The sequence below is a fragment of the Abramis brama genome, assembly GCF_963993115.1.
Source record: "Abramis brama genome assembly, chromosome: 3".
Classification (NCBI taxonomy): domain Eukaryota; kingdom Metazoa; phylum Chordata; class Actinopteri; order Cypriniformes; family Leuciscidae; genus Abramis; species Abramis brama.
Genome location: NC_139965.1, coordinates 56,693,080 through 56,710,189, shown reverse-complemented (window position 1 = coordinate 56,710,189; position 17,110 = coordinate 56,693,080). Strand labels below are relative to the sequence as shown.

General features: G+C 39.8%; 1 protein-coding gene across 2 annotated transcripts in view; it reads left to right on the top strand.

The window, feature by feature from the left end:
• The window catches only part of sbf2 (SET binding factor 2), a 132,160-nt gene that overhangs the window by 25,704 nt on the left and 89,346 nt on the right, over positions 1-17,110 (top strand). For both annotated transcript variants that reach the window (XM_084107828.1, XM_084107827.1), the window contains exon 3: positions 9,228-9,365. In XM_084107828.1, coding sequence (XP_083963954.1) covers positions 9,228-9,365 — 138 coding nt within the window. The remainder of the gene's footprint in view (positions 1-9,227; positions 9,366-17,110) is intronic.

Here is a 17,110-nt window from a genome sequence, read left to right as displayed (position 1 = left end):
GTCAGCTGAAAAACATAAACAGAGGGAAGATAGCTGATTGGAAGGAGGGAAATGTGGGTGGTGACGGCCTCTCTGAAAACCACAGGAAACACCTGTGCCCACTTCACTATCGCTGCACTCACAGGCAGGGGTCTGCAATGTGACGTAGACCCATATTGTGCCTCAATCCAGTCATGGGACAAAGGTGTTTACCCTTGGCCAGTCAAAGCACACTGTACTGGAACTGCTGTTTGTTGTTTAGCTTGTGAAGTCCAACAATCCTGATGATGATGTTGTTGATGTTTGGTTGATGCATGTTACAGTATATGGTCATTCAAAAAGAGGTTTATTCACAGTGATGCATGGACTTCCATGTCCATGGAGGAATCATTCCAATTCCCGGGCGAAACTTGTTCCCATTCAGATTTCGCTCATGTCGGTCACACAGATTCTCAGAGTTGACCAACACAAAGCTGCTTGGTTTAAAAGTGACTTGTGTGTGAGCGTTGTGCGTTGTGAGGCGTTTACAGATCAAATCTTAAACCTCCCGATCTGCTCACGGACACATCGGGGCCGCCCTGACAATATCAAACATGTTTGTTATTTAGGATTTTAAAGCGGGATGATTATGACGGGATGATTATGTCAGTACTTACACAATAGCCAATGAGAGACAAGTCTACAGGGAGATGGAAGTGACAAAACTTAGAAATGGCGACCGCAAAACAACAAGCAGCTTGTGGACAACTGAGTTGGAGAAACGGCTGCTCGAAATGAGGCAACAACACGGCTACCTTATAATGTCTCCTCATATCATTTCCACAGAAGGTGGCCTCGACACAGTATCCATTTTGTTTACATCCGCTTCCCCGTGAGATCTCGTGAGGTACTAAATCTGGCATGATAATCTTAAAGTTCCCCTGTAGTCAATAATTGTATCCCTTAAAACTCATCTTTGATCCCCAAAAATACAAATTGAAACAGTTTTTCCTTGATTTTTTTTTTTCATGCCTTAAAATAGCTTGAATGTAACTCCTACACCCTTGCCTCATTTAGTATACACGGTTCTATGAATATGCAAATTAGCCCCGCCTCCACTCACTCGCACCAACTCGGAGATCCACTCGTTGACGTAATTGTTTACAATGTAGTTTGTTGCGTCAGAAACACCAGCGATTTCAAACCGTGTTTTTGAGACTGTCTTTGGTTCACTGCAGTTTTAAGGAGAACATACTCAGCAATGGTGCTGACTTATGAATTTGCACATGGTTTGTCTTAATAAAGCATATTAAAAACACCACATAGACATATAAACAACATTTAAAAGCTCGACAGGGGGACTTTAAAAATATCTTGTAGTGTGTGATGCGCCACGATTTTCAAATGTTTGCAGGTTTGAGATTTGAAAGAAGAAAATCTGTGAAGATTTTCCTAATGTGCATGATGCAACCAGATTTCACAATCGGTTAAGCCTTAAAAACTAGTGTGAGCCTGGTTTTACGGATGCGTACAAACAACCCCTAACTCTATTAAACAACAGTGCATAACAGTGTTGCCAAGTCCGGGTTTTCCTACGGAATTGGGCTACTTTTACACTGTTGGAACACGATTTTTACTGGGGAACCCAACTGGAATGCGATTGGGCTAGTTTTGGCCATGATTGGGCAGGTTTTGAATAGCAGTTGGACTGCTTTTGTTACACAAACCTGGCAACCCTGGTGCATAACTCGTCAAATCACTGTGGGCTATGGACATGAATGAGACCTCAAAACAAGCAGCCTGTTGCATAGGGATATGTTGTTCCCTAAGTGATCAGACTTAGACTTTTTTGGCACCATATCAAACTGGTAAAAAAAACAACAACTAAAAAACATTGTCTTACTTTGAACAATGGACCCAAGCCATGTTTTGAGAGGAATTTCAGAGAGACTTTGGGATGAGCTTTTCTCACTTAGAACACAATAACAACTACATAGCAACATGCTAAAATCACTGAGCACCACAGCAACCATACAGCAACCACATACTGTAGCAACATCCACATTACAAAGTGCACAAAACTGAAGATTTTCTCAGATACTGTATAGAATGTATTTTAGTTAAATTATTTCACATCTATTAAAACAGTGTAGTTGAGGTTGAGCTCCACCAACAGGGCAAAACTGCATATGCTTATGTGTGAAAGTTGTTGCTAACATCCCAATAGACCTTAGCTGACCTTTTGTATTTGTAAAGAACGTGCTACCACCTGTCCTATCATTATTTTTTTTATTTTTTTTACACGAGTAAAATTCATTGCCGTATTCCGGGCAATGGTGGGAAGTTCCAAGGATCACTAAAGTGTTTCCCCCACTGCTGTTTTGGGAATACAAACTGAAAGCAAAATGTTTAGCGTGAAACATCACTCAACTCTCTGAGGACTGCTGCATGTTTGTGTGGTTAGGATCGAACGTTTTCAGGCTAAAATTCATCCGTTCAAAAAATGTCAGTGTGTTTTCAATTTATACTGTTTTAAAAAAGGAAATTCATCTCAAGTGAGGAAATCTCCCCAGAGGAGTGGACTAGCGAAGTGCACGACTGATCCAGCTGTATGAGAAATGCGCGGCTGAAGTAAATGACACGTTATACTCTCACCAGATCGAGGACATGCCTTGTTTGCCTTTTCCTCTGCATTTCTGACATGCTTCAATTGTCATCAGCTCAATAAAGTACAGGTCATGATGAAATTACGATGCTGCCAATATGTTGCTTGTTTGGCATATTTAGTGTCTCCACATTACTCCCCCTCCACCCACTCTGGTAAATTATAAGCATCCCCATTGACTAACTAAAAATATCTGTCCCTAAAGTGAACCATATGTGCGGTATTGCATAACTGACCATATGAAATATCCTGACCATAGCTGAATTTAGAACAAAGTCGTATTGGTAATGTGAAAACTGCATGTGTTACCTCAGTTTTGTGGGTAATTTAGATCTGTTAGCACATGCTCTGATGGGTTAGGTCCATAAAAACATTTTTTTATTTTTTTTGACCCTGAAGATATTCTCAGGAAGTGTTTTCATCACAGGTTATTCCAGGTTTCCTTCAGCTCAACACATTCAGGCAGAAGAATGGGGTCTCCAACTTGGCTCAGCTGAGCATTTCCTACCCTTGGTCTGTGGCTGACAGAAATAGTCTGTCCCGTATTTGGATTCAGCATTAGCTGCTGCCCGTTCTGATAAAACTGTACAGTGTTGACAGACGGTGACTAGTGCTGACACCTCTTTCCCCAGTGTTATTGTTCTTCTTCCTGTGAGATTTTCAGCTGTTGTCCACCTAGGTGAGAAGGTTGTGATGGGTCAATAAGTGTCTATTCCATTTATAATCTATATTCTCACACCTTATGAAAACACACCCTCTCTCACACACTGCCTACTTGGACAGCTTTTTTTAGGCATCAATATGCTCCCGATGCAAAGGCTCAATTATGTCTTAAAATACTTTTTTTGTGTGTTTTGGCTAAATTCTAAGGCAGTGTCGCATAAGTCCTGTGAATCAGCTGCCTATGCTGAAAAATACATATCTTATTTATACTGTTTTTGCCTTATTGATTATAATGGAAGTGTTCAAGTGAGCCTCAATTAAATAGCGTAATTAACACTTTTAATGATAGTTAAAGAGATGAAAACCTGTTAAATCAGTCATAATTTACTGATGTTGTTTCAAACCCATTTGACTTTCTTTCTTCTCCACAACACAAGGAAATAATTGTATTGAATATCTGGTTTTGCTGACACCCAATCACGGGTCAGCAAAAAAGTCCATTCAGCTTATTTGGCCATTTTGTGAAAATCAAACACAGTAAATTTGTGGTGGCTGCCATTTTGTGCTGCAGGTATGACATACCTGTAGTTTTGTAGGCCAGAAACCTGGAAACAAGTATTTCTAGTTCCATCGTCTTTAAGTCAATGGATTTTTCAAATGGGTTTTCAGTTAAAAGGCTTAAATTAGGTCTGTGGTTAACACAAGTTCAAAATGATCATGACGTAAAATACATCAGTAATACATTCTACTCATTTTTGAAGCTTTTAGTTGTCTTGAAAAAGGCAGTTGCTTACAAGTGGCTTAATGGGACTACAGAGGTTGCCAGAGACATTCAACGTAATCAGCCGAAAAGACAAACTCATCTACTCACTAGTCCACTTTCACAGCCTCGTTCTGTTTATAACACGCTCTTTGCCATTCTAGTTATTATAACTTGAATTTGCAGGGGAAGCTTTTTTATAAATAAAAACTGAAAGAGCTTAGTGATGTTGATGCTGAAGTCATGTAACCGTGGTGTAGTTTGTTTATAGCCTACTTTTAGATTTTATTTCTACCGATTGTATTTGTGTTTTTAAACATATTTTCAATTAATTATAATTTGAGTGCATTTGTGAATATTTGATGATGAACAAAACATGCAAGAATCATAAACATTTGTTGGTCACAGAGCTTATTTTCTGCTATAGTCCAAAAGCCAATGGAAAAATCCTGTTGGGGTTTTTGTCGAGGGAACCAGGTTGATGCTGAATTCTGTGTTGACCGCTCTATTGCTCTCCTATGTGCCATCCAGTGTTTTACACGCCAGTCCTGAATGGTGGTTGGCCCATTGCCATTCAAATGTCAGAAGAGGATGAAGAATCTGACACCTACTGGAATGGAGTATGAAGCACTGGATGGCACAAAGTAGAGCAGTGGCGACAACCATGATTTGACTTTTGAAATTCCTTGCCAAATTTTTTTTATTTGAGTCTTCAATATTTGATTAATTGTATAGCCTTAAAGTCCCCCTCTAGTCAATCATTTTATCCCTTAAAACTCATTTTTGATCACCAAAATTACATATTTAAAAGTTTTTTCCTTGAAAAAATGTTCTCCATGCCTTAAAATAGCTTAAATGTAACTCTACATCCTTGCCTCATTTAATATATATGCGGTTCTATGAATATGCAAATTAGCCCCACCTCCACTCACGCTCACCAGCTCAGAGATCCACTCGTTGACGATCACACGTTGACCTGATTGGTTACAATGTAGTTTGTGACGTCAGAAACACCAGCGATTTCAAACCGCGTTTTGAGACTGTCTTTGATTTACTGCAGTTTTAAGGAGAAAATACTCAGCAATGGTGTTGACATGAATTTGCACATGGTTTTTCTTAGAGCATATTAAAAACACCACAAAGACATATAAACACCATTAAAAGCTTGATTTTCACCACAGGGGGACTTTAACTTAGTAGCCCATTGAAATCAATTCAGTTTAAGGAATAAGTTTCTGCTGTTACAGCTTATGTACTGTTACACAACCCAGATAAATCATAGTGGAGGCTCTTGCTTTGTCCTCTAACTAGGGCAGCAGTCCTCTGCCTTTTATGGCTGTCATTAAACAGAGATGCAAGTAACGGAACACAGCACAAGGCAGACGAGGATCTAATATGGTTGTTCTGTCCTCCATGCTTTTAGCCACCGAACTGATTCTTAGCAGGTCAAGCTGCAGATCTTGTGTCTTGTTTGTGGAGTGGACGTGCCACTCATTTCTCACATGATGAGGAACTTTCGCTGACAAGGCCAGCTGTGTAATTGAAAGCCCTCTGACATCATGACTGGTAGAACACGACGGAGTGCCATTGTCACTTGACTGAGAGCTAATTTAAGGAAAGGGTCTGTGTTCTCTGTGATATTACTCAGCTGTTTCACGGTTGCAAGAGTGCAAGCTCAGTTTGGAGAACTCGTTCATGTGACTCGTGTCAACTTTCTCCAATGGAGCGAAGCGGCAAGCTAACGTCTTGTCAGCAGGTGAAGCATTGTAATGTTACGCTCAAAGTTCAGATAGGTTCAACTTTAGACTTCTTTCACTTTTGTATGCTCCAAACAGACATTAAGTACAAAGACCTCTTATCACAGTCATGGTTAAAGAACCAGTCCCTTGCTACCTCGATCTCTTGTTTCATTTTTGATGTTTTTCATCAGATAACAGGATCCAATAACCGATCGTTGTAACACATTGTAGCCTGAGTTTATTTTCCTGCTGTGTGAAACATCTTGTCTAGAGCTCCCCACCAATCCTAGCCTTCTTCCTGAACTACTTCAGTGACCTTAAATGTTAAACTTAAGCTAATATTTACAGTAAAAATAAGATTGCAGTCCAGTTGATCAGAACGAAGCAGTTGTTGTCTGTCTGGATGTTCTGTCTTGTGAACTAAATCAAGCACGTGCAAAACACTTCAGACTGAGGCTTGGGTTTTGTAGTATTTGAATCAATGCCAGACTCCAGCCTCTTTAGCTAAGAGCCCCGGGCCACCCGAATAATAACAGCCTCGGGAACAAGGGGGATTGATGTAATAATATAATAATATACAACATCTTCTCCACAATTATAGATCGTGTCATATTAAATTTAAGGCAAATGAAAATTAAGATGTGAGGAATGGAAGAACAGTATGTTCACTAGGTTGTGCATTGTCATTTGTCCCAAATTACAGCATCTTTCCTGTCTAAAGTCCATTTTGGGTCTTTGTGGCACTGCTGTCCCACATTTTCAACCCATGTATGCACTCTCATTATTTGTTTATCTGGATTTGGCGGGGAATTTATCGCATACTTTGAATATTTTCATATTTTCCTGTAATTTTCCTGGAACCTTTCCCAATCTGACAAGGGAAAGGAGCATCCCACTCTTCCGTCTTCGCCTGCCAGTGTTCCAGATTTCCTGCCTTCTATTGTGGCTGCAGCGGGATGCTAACATCCTGGTTCAAGCCCTGAGGTCAATCCAACACACTACATATCGCTCTGTCTTTCATTTTTGCTGTCCCTCTCGCTCTTGTTCCTTCTCCCATCACTCTTTATCATGTTTCCACCCACTCACCTTATCACTTTTGCCTATCTGTAAGTCAAAAGTTGTCTTTGTGCAGTATGCAGTAGTTTCCCAATTCTCTTTCATCTTCATCCCTGACTTTCTTTGATTTGTCCTTCTCCTGTTCTTCCTCCTCTCTAACCTGCCAGGCCACCATTTGTGATCCAACCTCACTGTGCCTGCCAAGCCACTTTGAACTCGAGCACTAACACAGCAGATGTACTTAGTCTAATGACTTGTTCTCTCTTATCTCTTTACCGCTTGTCAGGAGAGTCTTTCAGAAGCATCTATTCATTGCCTGCACTTTCATTTACATTAAAGCTTTTGGCAGACGTTTTTATCTAAAGTGACTGTCATTGCATTTTATCAATTCTTGGAAATCGAACCCATGACCTTTGCATTGCCAGTGCCATGCTCTACTGCAGTGGTTTCCAATCCTGGTCCTGGAGAACCTTCTGCACTGCACATTTTAAATGTCTTTCTAATCAAATACACCTGATTCAACTCATCAGCTCGTTAGTAAAGACTCTAAGACAGGGGTGTCCAAACTCGGTCCTGGAGGTCCACTGTCCTGCAGAGTTTATCTCCAACTTGCCTCAACCTACCAGTCTGGATGTTTCTAGTATGCCTAGTGAGACCTTGAGTAGCTGGTTTAGATGTGTTCAATTGGAGTTGGAGCTGAACTCTGCAGGACAGTGGACCTCCTGGAGCAGGGATGGACACCCCTTCTCTAAAGCCCCGTTCACACCGCCAGCGACACGCAGCGACAAAGCGACATGATCCCATTCATTTCAATGGAGCGCTGGCGACTTCCGGCGACACGAGCGACAGTGACCGTTGGCGACAGAATGTGGGCGTGTCAAGCGACACGAGACGCGCGACAAAAGTTCAGAAATTTCAACTTTATGCAAATGAGAAGCGATTTTCGCGAGCGACAACCAATAGGAAAGAAGACTTTCAGAGGAGCTCAGCTCACGTCACCGTCTCGAGTGCAGGCAAGACAGAAGAGTTCTAGGGCGATTTCACTGTTTTATATGATTTGACTGTAACCACATGTGGATTTAATAAAATGATGCATGGAAAAGAAACTGTCGACAGTCTCAGTGAGTTTAATTCACACATTTAGTTCGAGTGTTGTAATTATGATGCAAGTTTAGCACTGCTGAAGTTCATTTTACAGTTTCCCCTGCATTATGTTGACTATTAGGGACAAGAAAATTGATTATTTGCCAAATTCGAATGACGTTTTAGTAATTTATGACAGTATGAGTTAATCTGTTGATTGATCGATCGTTAATCCACTAGGTTAAATGATTTAATCCACTGAACACTGCTGTGGTAATATAAAAACACTCTCCCAACAGCATACTGTTTCTTTTGAGCCTAAATCCTAGTCAAATTAAAATGATATAGTTGTATATATCACTTGTGATGGTATTTTGTATAGATATGGACAGACGTGCAGTCTACCAGTCACATTAGAGCGACAGCACTACGAACGCCCACAAGCGACTTCACAGTACAGAGACTAGCGACATACAGCGACAAAGTCGCTGGCGGTGTGAACGGGGCTTTAGACCACAAATATGTGTGCTATTTAAGAGAGACACCCAAAATGTGCAGTGTTGGTGATTCTATAGGAACAGGATTGGGAACCACTGCTCTAATGTTTGAGCTTCAGGAAAACCACTGTGCTTCTGAAATCTTACATCAGTCACTCGATAGTTGTGATGTGCAGAAATACATATTTTTGCAAATTGATACTTGATTCAATCCAATTCAAAGGCTTTCGATTTCAGTATGCTGTCTTTGTATTGCATCACATTCAACACAGTCTGCAAACTTACAACTCATGTAGAATGATTTCTTTTGTTGTGTCACTGCATTTGCAGCAGCATGGATTCAGCAGCAGGACTCATCTGCAAATCTGTATGGGCATTGAATCTACAATTAGTCTGCTAGGATATTATCCAGATTTATTTATTGGGATTTTCTGTGTAACAGAATGGATATGGAGGGGCTTTTGGAAGGGCACTGAGGCACTCAGTGGCGTTTCCTGCCTTCTGATGAGAGGATGTACTATCTGAAGTGGCACATCCTGCATATGATCACACACTAGCCAATTTGCACACTGACGTACCTTAACAGCCTCATACTGCATTCCAGTAATCCCTGTCAAAACATTGAAAGGTGTTTGAAATGATTTTCAACAACCCCAATTTCAATTCCTGTGATCTTCTCTGTGCAAATGATGTCATCTCTTATGGTAACCATAATTTACTGGTTGTTTTTGTGTGTGTTCTGGTAATGTCAGACTCCTGTATAGAGTGAAGTCTAACAGTGTTTGTTTGTTTTGGTGCTTTTACAGTTCTGCCAGCCTGGTGGATGGAGGCTGTCTCGTGAGAGGAAACCCCCGACATTCTTTACAGTGGTGCTTACAGACATAGATTCAGAACGACACTACTGCTCCTGTCTGACCTTCTTTGAGGCAGAGGTCAACCTACAGGTGAGATTAAGGCCATATTTTTTATTATAAGGGTCTACTTGTATAAACTGTATGAGCTAGTACCAAAATTAATTTATGCTAGATTAATTTCGCAATCATTGTTTGTTTCGTTTAAAAAATAAAAAAAGATTTAAAAAAAACATTTTATCAGACCAAATTTGGAAAGCATCATCATGTGAAAGATGCAAGAAATTACATTTTTAGTTATTCAACCAATCATTCAATTGAATTCACATTTATTTGTATGGCTCTTTTCACAATACATATCGTTTCAAATCAGCTTTACAGAAAATGCATGTTTCTACATTACAATTTAGAGTAATCTGTCGACGGGTGACTGTCAAAATAATTTCCATATGTCAAAAAATGTACAGTTGTAAGATAATACAATTTAGCTACAGTTAGCTAACATCATGTATTCATTTAGGCAGAAACAATGAGCTTATTAAAGCAATTATTATAAGTTGTGTTCATAATGATTACAATATATATTAGAATTTGGTTAGTTGTGTATGATGATTCAGAGTTGGCATCATCTGAAATCCTGGCGTAATCTCTTTACAGGTGTTGAGTTGTATGAAATCTTCGTAAGAGGCAGGATCCAAACTGGAACTGGCGTTATGTGTAGTTACCTCAGAATGGGCATCCCAATGTAGAAACACAAAAGCAAATGGAAAATAATTAACGTAGCTGAAATGTAATGTGCTTTTGATTTAATATAACTGGAGTGCAAGGTTTTGTGTACATTATTAGATACATTATTAAATACAGATGTGTCTCTAATCTAGATTTAAAGGGAGAGTGAGTCTAAGCCCTGAACATTATCAGGAAGGCTATTCCAGAGTTTAGGAGCCAATTGCGAAAAGGCTCTCCCTCCTTTAGTGGACTTCAATTAGTGGTGGAATGTAGGGCGATAGAAGATCAGTTAAATACACAGGAGCTAAACCATTTAGGGCCCTGCAAGTCATTAGCAATACTTGTAATTGATACAGAACTTAACAGGTAGCCAGTGTAGAGATGCTAAAATTGGGGTTATATCATCATATTTTCTTGACCTGGTAAGAACTCTAGCAGCTAACAAAGAATCCATTTATATATGCATTTATACATCTAATGAAGATAATCTGAGATACTCTTTACTCTTTGCTTAGTTCTTCAATTGGTCTTTATGGCCTAAAAAAAAGACCAGAGTACTTTCAAAATATTTTAAAGTTGATTGAGGTGAGAAAGTCAGTATTTCTAAGGATAAAGACAACCAGTCGGAGAACCTTTCAGTGATGGCAGCTGCGACCAGGATGGACAATATTTTGCTGCTGCATCTTAAAGTTCACTGTCCAGAGAGGAGAAGGAAAGAAGAAGCGATGTAATAGAACCCCAAGGGGCTGCGGTTGGAGGACAGCTATGTAAAGAATGCAGCTGTAATTCCTGACTTTTGCCCAGTGCCCATCAGGGTTCCAACCTCAGCCCCTCATGAAACTAGACTAAACTAGCTCCTGTAGAAGATTACCAGTTGTCCCACATTGTGAGAGAAAAAATGTTGAGCGTTAATTTTTTCTCTTCCTGTGCTGAGAAGTTTCAGCATAGAGTGAAAGTCCTGGAGTGCAAGGAACCGCGCATCCCCTATAAATTTGTATCCTTGACTGGAGTAGTCTACTGTACTGGGGCAGGATTGGTAATAAGGGTCAAGCAGGTACTAGCACAATTTAAGGCTGGAATACACTACACAATTTTTCAAATATGAACAGATTTTAAAACACTAGGCATACACTTGCCGACTTTATAATTGGTTACAGAGAAAAAGTGGGCTTCATATACTTAACGACTAAGGTTCCGGACACAACAAATTCACACAGAGACATATCTAAAAGTAAATCCTTAAACATATCATAAAAGTGTTAGATATTCTATGACTGGATGTTCTATGACTGGATGAAATCATAGTATGAAGCTACAAAAAGTCTGTGCCCATTATAACGCTAATGACTGCACCGATAGATGCCGACCAAAGTCAGTAAACCCTTTGTTGGATCAGTGTGCCACCCCTGCTGCCGTCTGGCGTTGGACGGCACTTGTTCTTGCTAATTGAACGTGTTTGGTCAGCATTTGTCACATCATGTAATGTCTGAGAATGTCTGTAATCTGGTGACTGTCTGCATTGGTCGGCATCTGTCAGTGCAGTGTGAATTGATACACTACGCGATTTTCTATGAAATCTCTCAACTCAAATCTGCAGACTAGCTCTGACTTTGGACAACTAGTGTCGACTTGTCCAGACTGTAAATCAGGGCAAAAATCTGGGATTAATCTTTAATTGCCAGGGCTTTCCTATCTAATGTGGCAATCCGATGCAGCGTGGAAGTCAGCCTCGAGCTATTGAAGATTAGGCGCTCTGGTAAAGAAGAGCACTGAAGCCTATCTCTGATTTTTCCACCTCTGGGGTCCTTTTTAAAGGACATTTTGACATGATGTGAAGGCCAAGTATGGTAAACCATACTCGGAATTTGTCCTCTGCATGTAACCCTTCCGAGTTAGTGCACAGACATTAGGAGTAGTTAGTAGTGAACACTCTGCAAAACGTGGACACACTCACCCGGAGCTGTGGGAAGCCATTCAGTGTGGCGCCCGGGGAGCAATTGGTGGTTGGCCTTGCTCAAGGGCACCTTAGTCATTTCCTGCCAGTAGAATCGAACCCGCAACCTTCTGGTTACCAATCTGACTAACCATTTAGGAAACGACTGCCCCCAGGCGTATAGCAGAGTATAGTCTTAAGCATACCATTTTCTGTAAATAATGTTATCCAGGTTCATCAGTTGTTTGGCAGAAACATGTTGACTAATGGACCTACTTTTTCTGAATGTCCAAATAAATTACACATGGAAACCAGGTTGCTTGAAGGACACATGCCAAGTTTCACACCTAGAGGGAGTCTGTAACAAGGAGAATCTCGTAAAAACTGTTTGGGTAAGGAAGTTAAAATTTGACATGCCTTTTCTTCGCTACAAGTGCTAACATGCTAAAATATCAGTTGGACAGATGAACAACAAATGATTGCCGGCAGCAATTACATTTTATCAGACATAGGCTATTTCTATTTCTTACAGGCCTCGCTGTAGATCTACTATACAACATGTTTCAACACATCTCAGCAACAATTGTATCCACAGCCTCTGTTCTGCCAAATTTGCCAGTTGGGGACATTTTCCACCTGCTTGGACCCTTTTGATTGTGGCTGTATTTGAAGTGTTTGCCATTGGTTTACTTCAGAAATCATAGAGCATGAAGTATAACCTTCATTGATTACATTGCATCCTGCTTACCAGGTCTTACAGAATTCTAGAACAGTATAAGTAATTCATCATATCATCTTTCTGATAGCAAACATAGATTTCAATGAGGACAGCTGTTCAACCCTGCTGTTAGCCAAAAGTGCTTTTGGGTTTTATTAGGGGCCAGGCGCTGAAGGTGCGTATTGTTTACCTTGGAGTTCTTCTTCTTATTTTTCTACTTTCTCTGGCTGGGAGTCTATGGCAGCACCTAGATACATTTGGAGAAAAGTTGTAAAATTGTGTGAATAGTTTGATGATCCATTTTTCTTGCCACTCATGTTGCAATGCTTGCACCAAATTTGAGTCAGATTTTTGAGTTAGATGTTTGTGCTATTCTTGCCTGTTATTGTTATTCTTTTACAATTTGCCTGAAGAATCACCAGTTTTTTTTGTTGTTTTTTTTGCCATTATAATTTTATGTTGTCTCTCAACATGTTATGTTTCCAACAGGTAGAAGGTGGTGATAGAGGAAAAGGTTTTGTCTAATGTCCTGGTTGTCTATTGTCCAACCTCAATATGATGTCAACTATTTGCATCATACTTTTGGTACAGAACCTACTTGTTACCGCAATTGCTACCTCCAGCTATATTTCTCCATAATGCTTTGCACTTTTTTGTGCGTCATGTCAGTAAATTTTACCACATTCGTTATTACTGTGTTTTCCTAAAAGGTTTTTCATAAGATGATGATTAGATTCCGAGCAAAGCCATGATGTGCATTAGTCAAGCTCCTCAGTTCAAGTTTATTTCACTGTGGGCAAATGCAACACTGCTGTTGTTTTCTAGGAGAAAAATGTAGTGATGTCTTCAAAAGAGTAGTGGATGCTCAAGGTAATTGGCTTTAAATCATTTAGAATGTCGCAACAGACTCTTGTTCCTCAGAAAACATCACTCTTGTAGACACCACTGATTGACATTTGCCTTTTTTGAGAGTTTAATTATCAGCCACTTTAAAGTGTCACCAAAGAACTCTAGAGAATGTATTCATTTTTTATTTATTTTTTACCTGTGGAAATGATGGCGTAATTGTGAGGAAAACCAGTTGATCACATTCCGACATTCCACGTCTATTGAGAGCACCATCCTAGTACCGGCAATGTGGCATTTTGTGTAATTAACCTTATTCAACACTCAGGATGTGGAGGTCATCATGACCAAAACTTAGCATTTCGATGCTGTGAATCACATAAATTTGTTAAGCAGACTGCTTACTGTTTAAATGCTTAGAAGTTTAATGGTTTCCTTTGCAGATTCACAATGAATCAGCCTGTTTGCCACAAGCATCTACATGAATGCCAGCATGCTGACTTACTGTTAACTTCCTGTTGATTTACTTGAGTACAAATAAACAAACTCATGACAGGATAAAGAATGTGTAATTAAACGGTCAATTAAAGCAGGAATTCTTTGTATTTAGAGGCTGGTGGTTCCAGAAGGTTACAAAACAGTTTGGCAGGAACTTCAGCACGTCATGTCTTTGAGCTTTGATGACCCCCAGCTGTTGGCTGGCGCTGTCTTCCTCTCTGTCCCCTGTCTCTCTATCGCTTTCTGTCTTTCTCTTTCTCGGTGAGACTGTAAATCTTCTTTATTTATATTACATCCTGAACTACTGAGCCTTGTGGGAGATTAAGAGAGAAGACCACCCATGAAGAGTACTTCACAGTGTCATCAGGCACATTAAGACTGAAGAATCATTCTTAATCGCAACCTCACTGCCTTAATGTCTTCAGAAAGGTCTTTTCAATCTGTCTGCTTTTGTCTCCTCCTCACTGTTTTTCTTTGATAGACTTATCCAGAAGTTCGTAATGCAGGGTGGCTTCTTTCACATAGTGACCACGATAGCCCATTATCTCATTATGCTGTAGGTCTCCTGGGACTGTTTTCCTTACGTCACGTGAATAGATGCTATATGGTCTGTCTCTTAACCCATGGAGTGTATATCTGCGACCCAATTCACATACTATTCATCCATGCCTCTAAATGCAAACCATTCAGCTTTTTGTTGGTCAATGCAGTGAAATTCCTAATCGCATGGTTTCCTATTAAAATGACTGGATTTTGCCCACAGAAATTCACCAAACAATAATAAATGTGTCCGCACCGGTCAACTGCGAGTGACCTTTTTCTTTATTCTGATTTGCAGTCTCAGCATTTTTATCACACTGTTAAGTAACTACTTTTAATGAAGATGATTGTGTGTTGAGCATCTGCAACTTACTTTCAGTTTCATTTGCGATCAGCTTTGCACATCGGCTTGCTGAAGAGATACTCAGCTACTCATCTGTAGCGCAGGAGTGCTGTTATATCTGGCTATAACATGTCATATAGCCTATAACATGCTTTCACACACTTATTTTTTTTTATTTTGGGTGGAGTAAAATTTACATTTGTGGTTTTAACAACCAGATGCATTTATACTTGTCCAGTTTTATTTGGAATTTGCATTCTCGATAGCATTTTGGCCTGGTCTTTTCACGACCGGATAGCTAATCGATCAGAGAAAACACATAAAGTGACCAGGTGTAAACCATCACATCCAGCCAACATAAGAATAATATTCAATCAAGTTTTACCATTTATGAGCCATTTTACTGAAATGTTCACAGGAATCTTTAGTTCGTTCCTATAGGATGCTTGCAAAGCTTGTTGAGTTAGCAATAGTAACCTAGAAGCGTGGAGCTTAGCGAAGATGTTGAGGGCACTACAGTTTATGCTATATCAGGACTTGGTACATCGCAAGGAAGAAAAGCACAAGCGTATATGAAAATTAATGATTTCAGAAATCCGTCCAAACACATTTTATGCATCCATTAGGTTTGTTTTCTCGGGTTCAGGGTATAATCACCCTGAACTGTATGTGGTAGTCTTGGAGTAAAGTCGTTAAAAGTACACAATTCTCTCCATTCCATTTCTGACCTTTTATGGGCTTCTTTTAATGCGTTCAATGTTTTTAACACGTCTGCAGGACCAAGCATTTCAGGTGTTGCGTACTTTCCTGAAGCTACAACATTAAGCCCACTTAATGTAAAAATCATGACACGCTGAAAGATATTTTTCTTTTATCAGATTGGAAGAGGCAGCATTGGAATGTATTTTTCTTCATAATTGAACCAAATCCTCCCAATAAGCTTTTGAAATGTGTTTCCCATCTGTGAGGGTATTTTAATTCTGTGCTCCCACTGATAAGATGTGGTGGATCTTGTGGCATGTTTTCACTGTCTGAGCAAATCAAATGGACTCCAGTGCGGGGGGTTAGACAGCAGGGTTTGAGAGGTAGGTATCGTTATGAGCTCGCAGGCCTGACGCTGACTCAAACCGGACAATTAGAAGCAGATTGTGAGCAGTGGGAGGTGATGCAGGCAAAACCTCTCCTCCTTATCGGTGAATGATAACGATGTCTGCTTTTTGTCATTATTAATGCTATTATATATATGCTATTATATATATGTATATAAAACACATGTGATCAATTTAAAAACCTTAATGCGCTAAAGTAATTTAATGCAAATAACACAAATACATTACCGAAGCATGTGAAATTGCGTCATTAACGTAATTTACTTCCCATAGTTTGATGATCTTAGAAGTTAGAGTTTATCTCACGGATCATCCACAATGGCGCAAGCACCTGTAACCTGATTGGCAGACATTTCTATTCTTCTAACCCTTTAACCCGTTTTCGCTTCTCTGTTTGCGATCAGATCATTTAAAGCAGCTAAACTTTGTGAAAGTGTTCAGACAAATGATACAGTATGCAAATTCATTCAAACAATAATTCCAAAACAGCGCTAATGTAAAGTAAACCAGGGCTGCGTTTCCCAAAAGCATTGTGAGACCAAGTTGATCATGGAGACCATTGCCACCTGTGTTCTTTACAATCAACTTTTGGGAAAAACTTGCTTTTGGGAAACGCAGCCCAGGCTGATTACATCAGAGATGACAGAGAGAATACAGACTCACATTGCGTTTTCAGCAAATTATTCATTCCAGTGTGGGTTTTACCTTAAAACATGAGCTCTGTCATATTCTGTGATTCTTTCTGAAGAGCGCGAGCCCGTGTTTTAAATACAGACTGAATGAAACGATAAAACATCCCACCGCTGTATGGCCAGATGATACGCAAACTACTTTTCTCTGCTGGATAAAGCAAAGCAGCATCTTTCTGGTTAAGTTTTGATAGATGAAGATTGCAATCAAGGTATGGATGTACAGGAGCTGTATCATAAGCACACGTGAGTCTGTTATATTGATGCGCACACAAACCTTCACCACAAAAAATTGGTCATTTGAGTACATTCGCATTGTTTCCACACACATTCAGGATAATGTTTTGTGATAATGTGTATGTTGCTGTGCGTAGTAATTCTGAATGGATTTGTGTACTTTAATAGGTATATAGGCATCACTTGGTGATTTGGT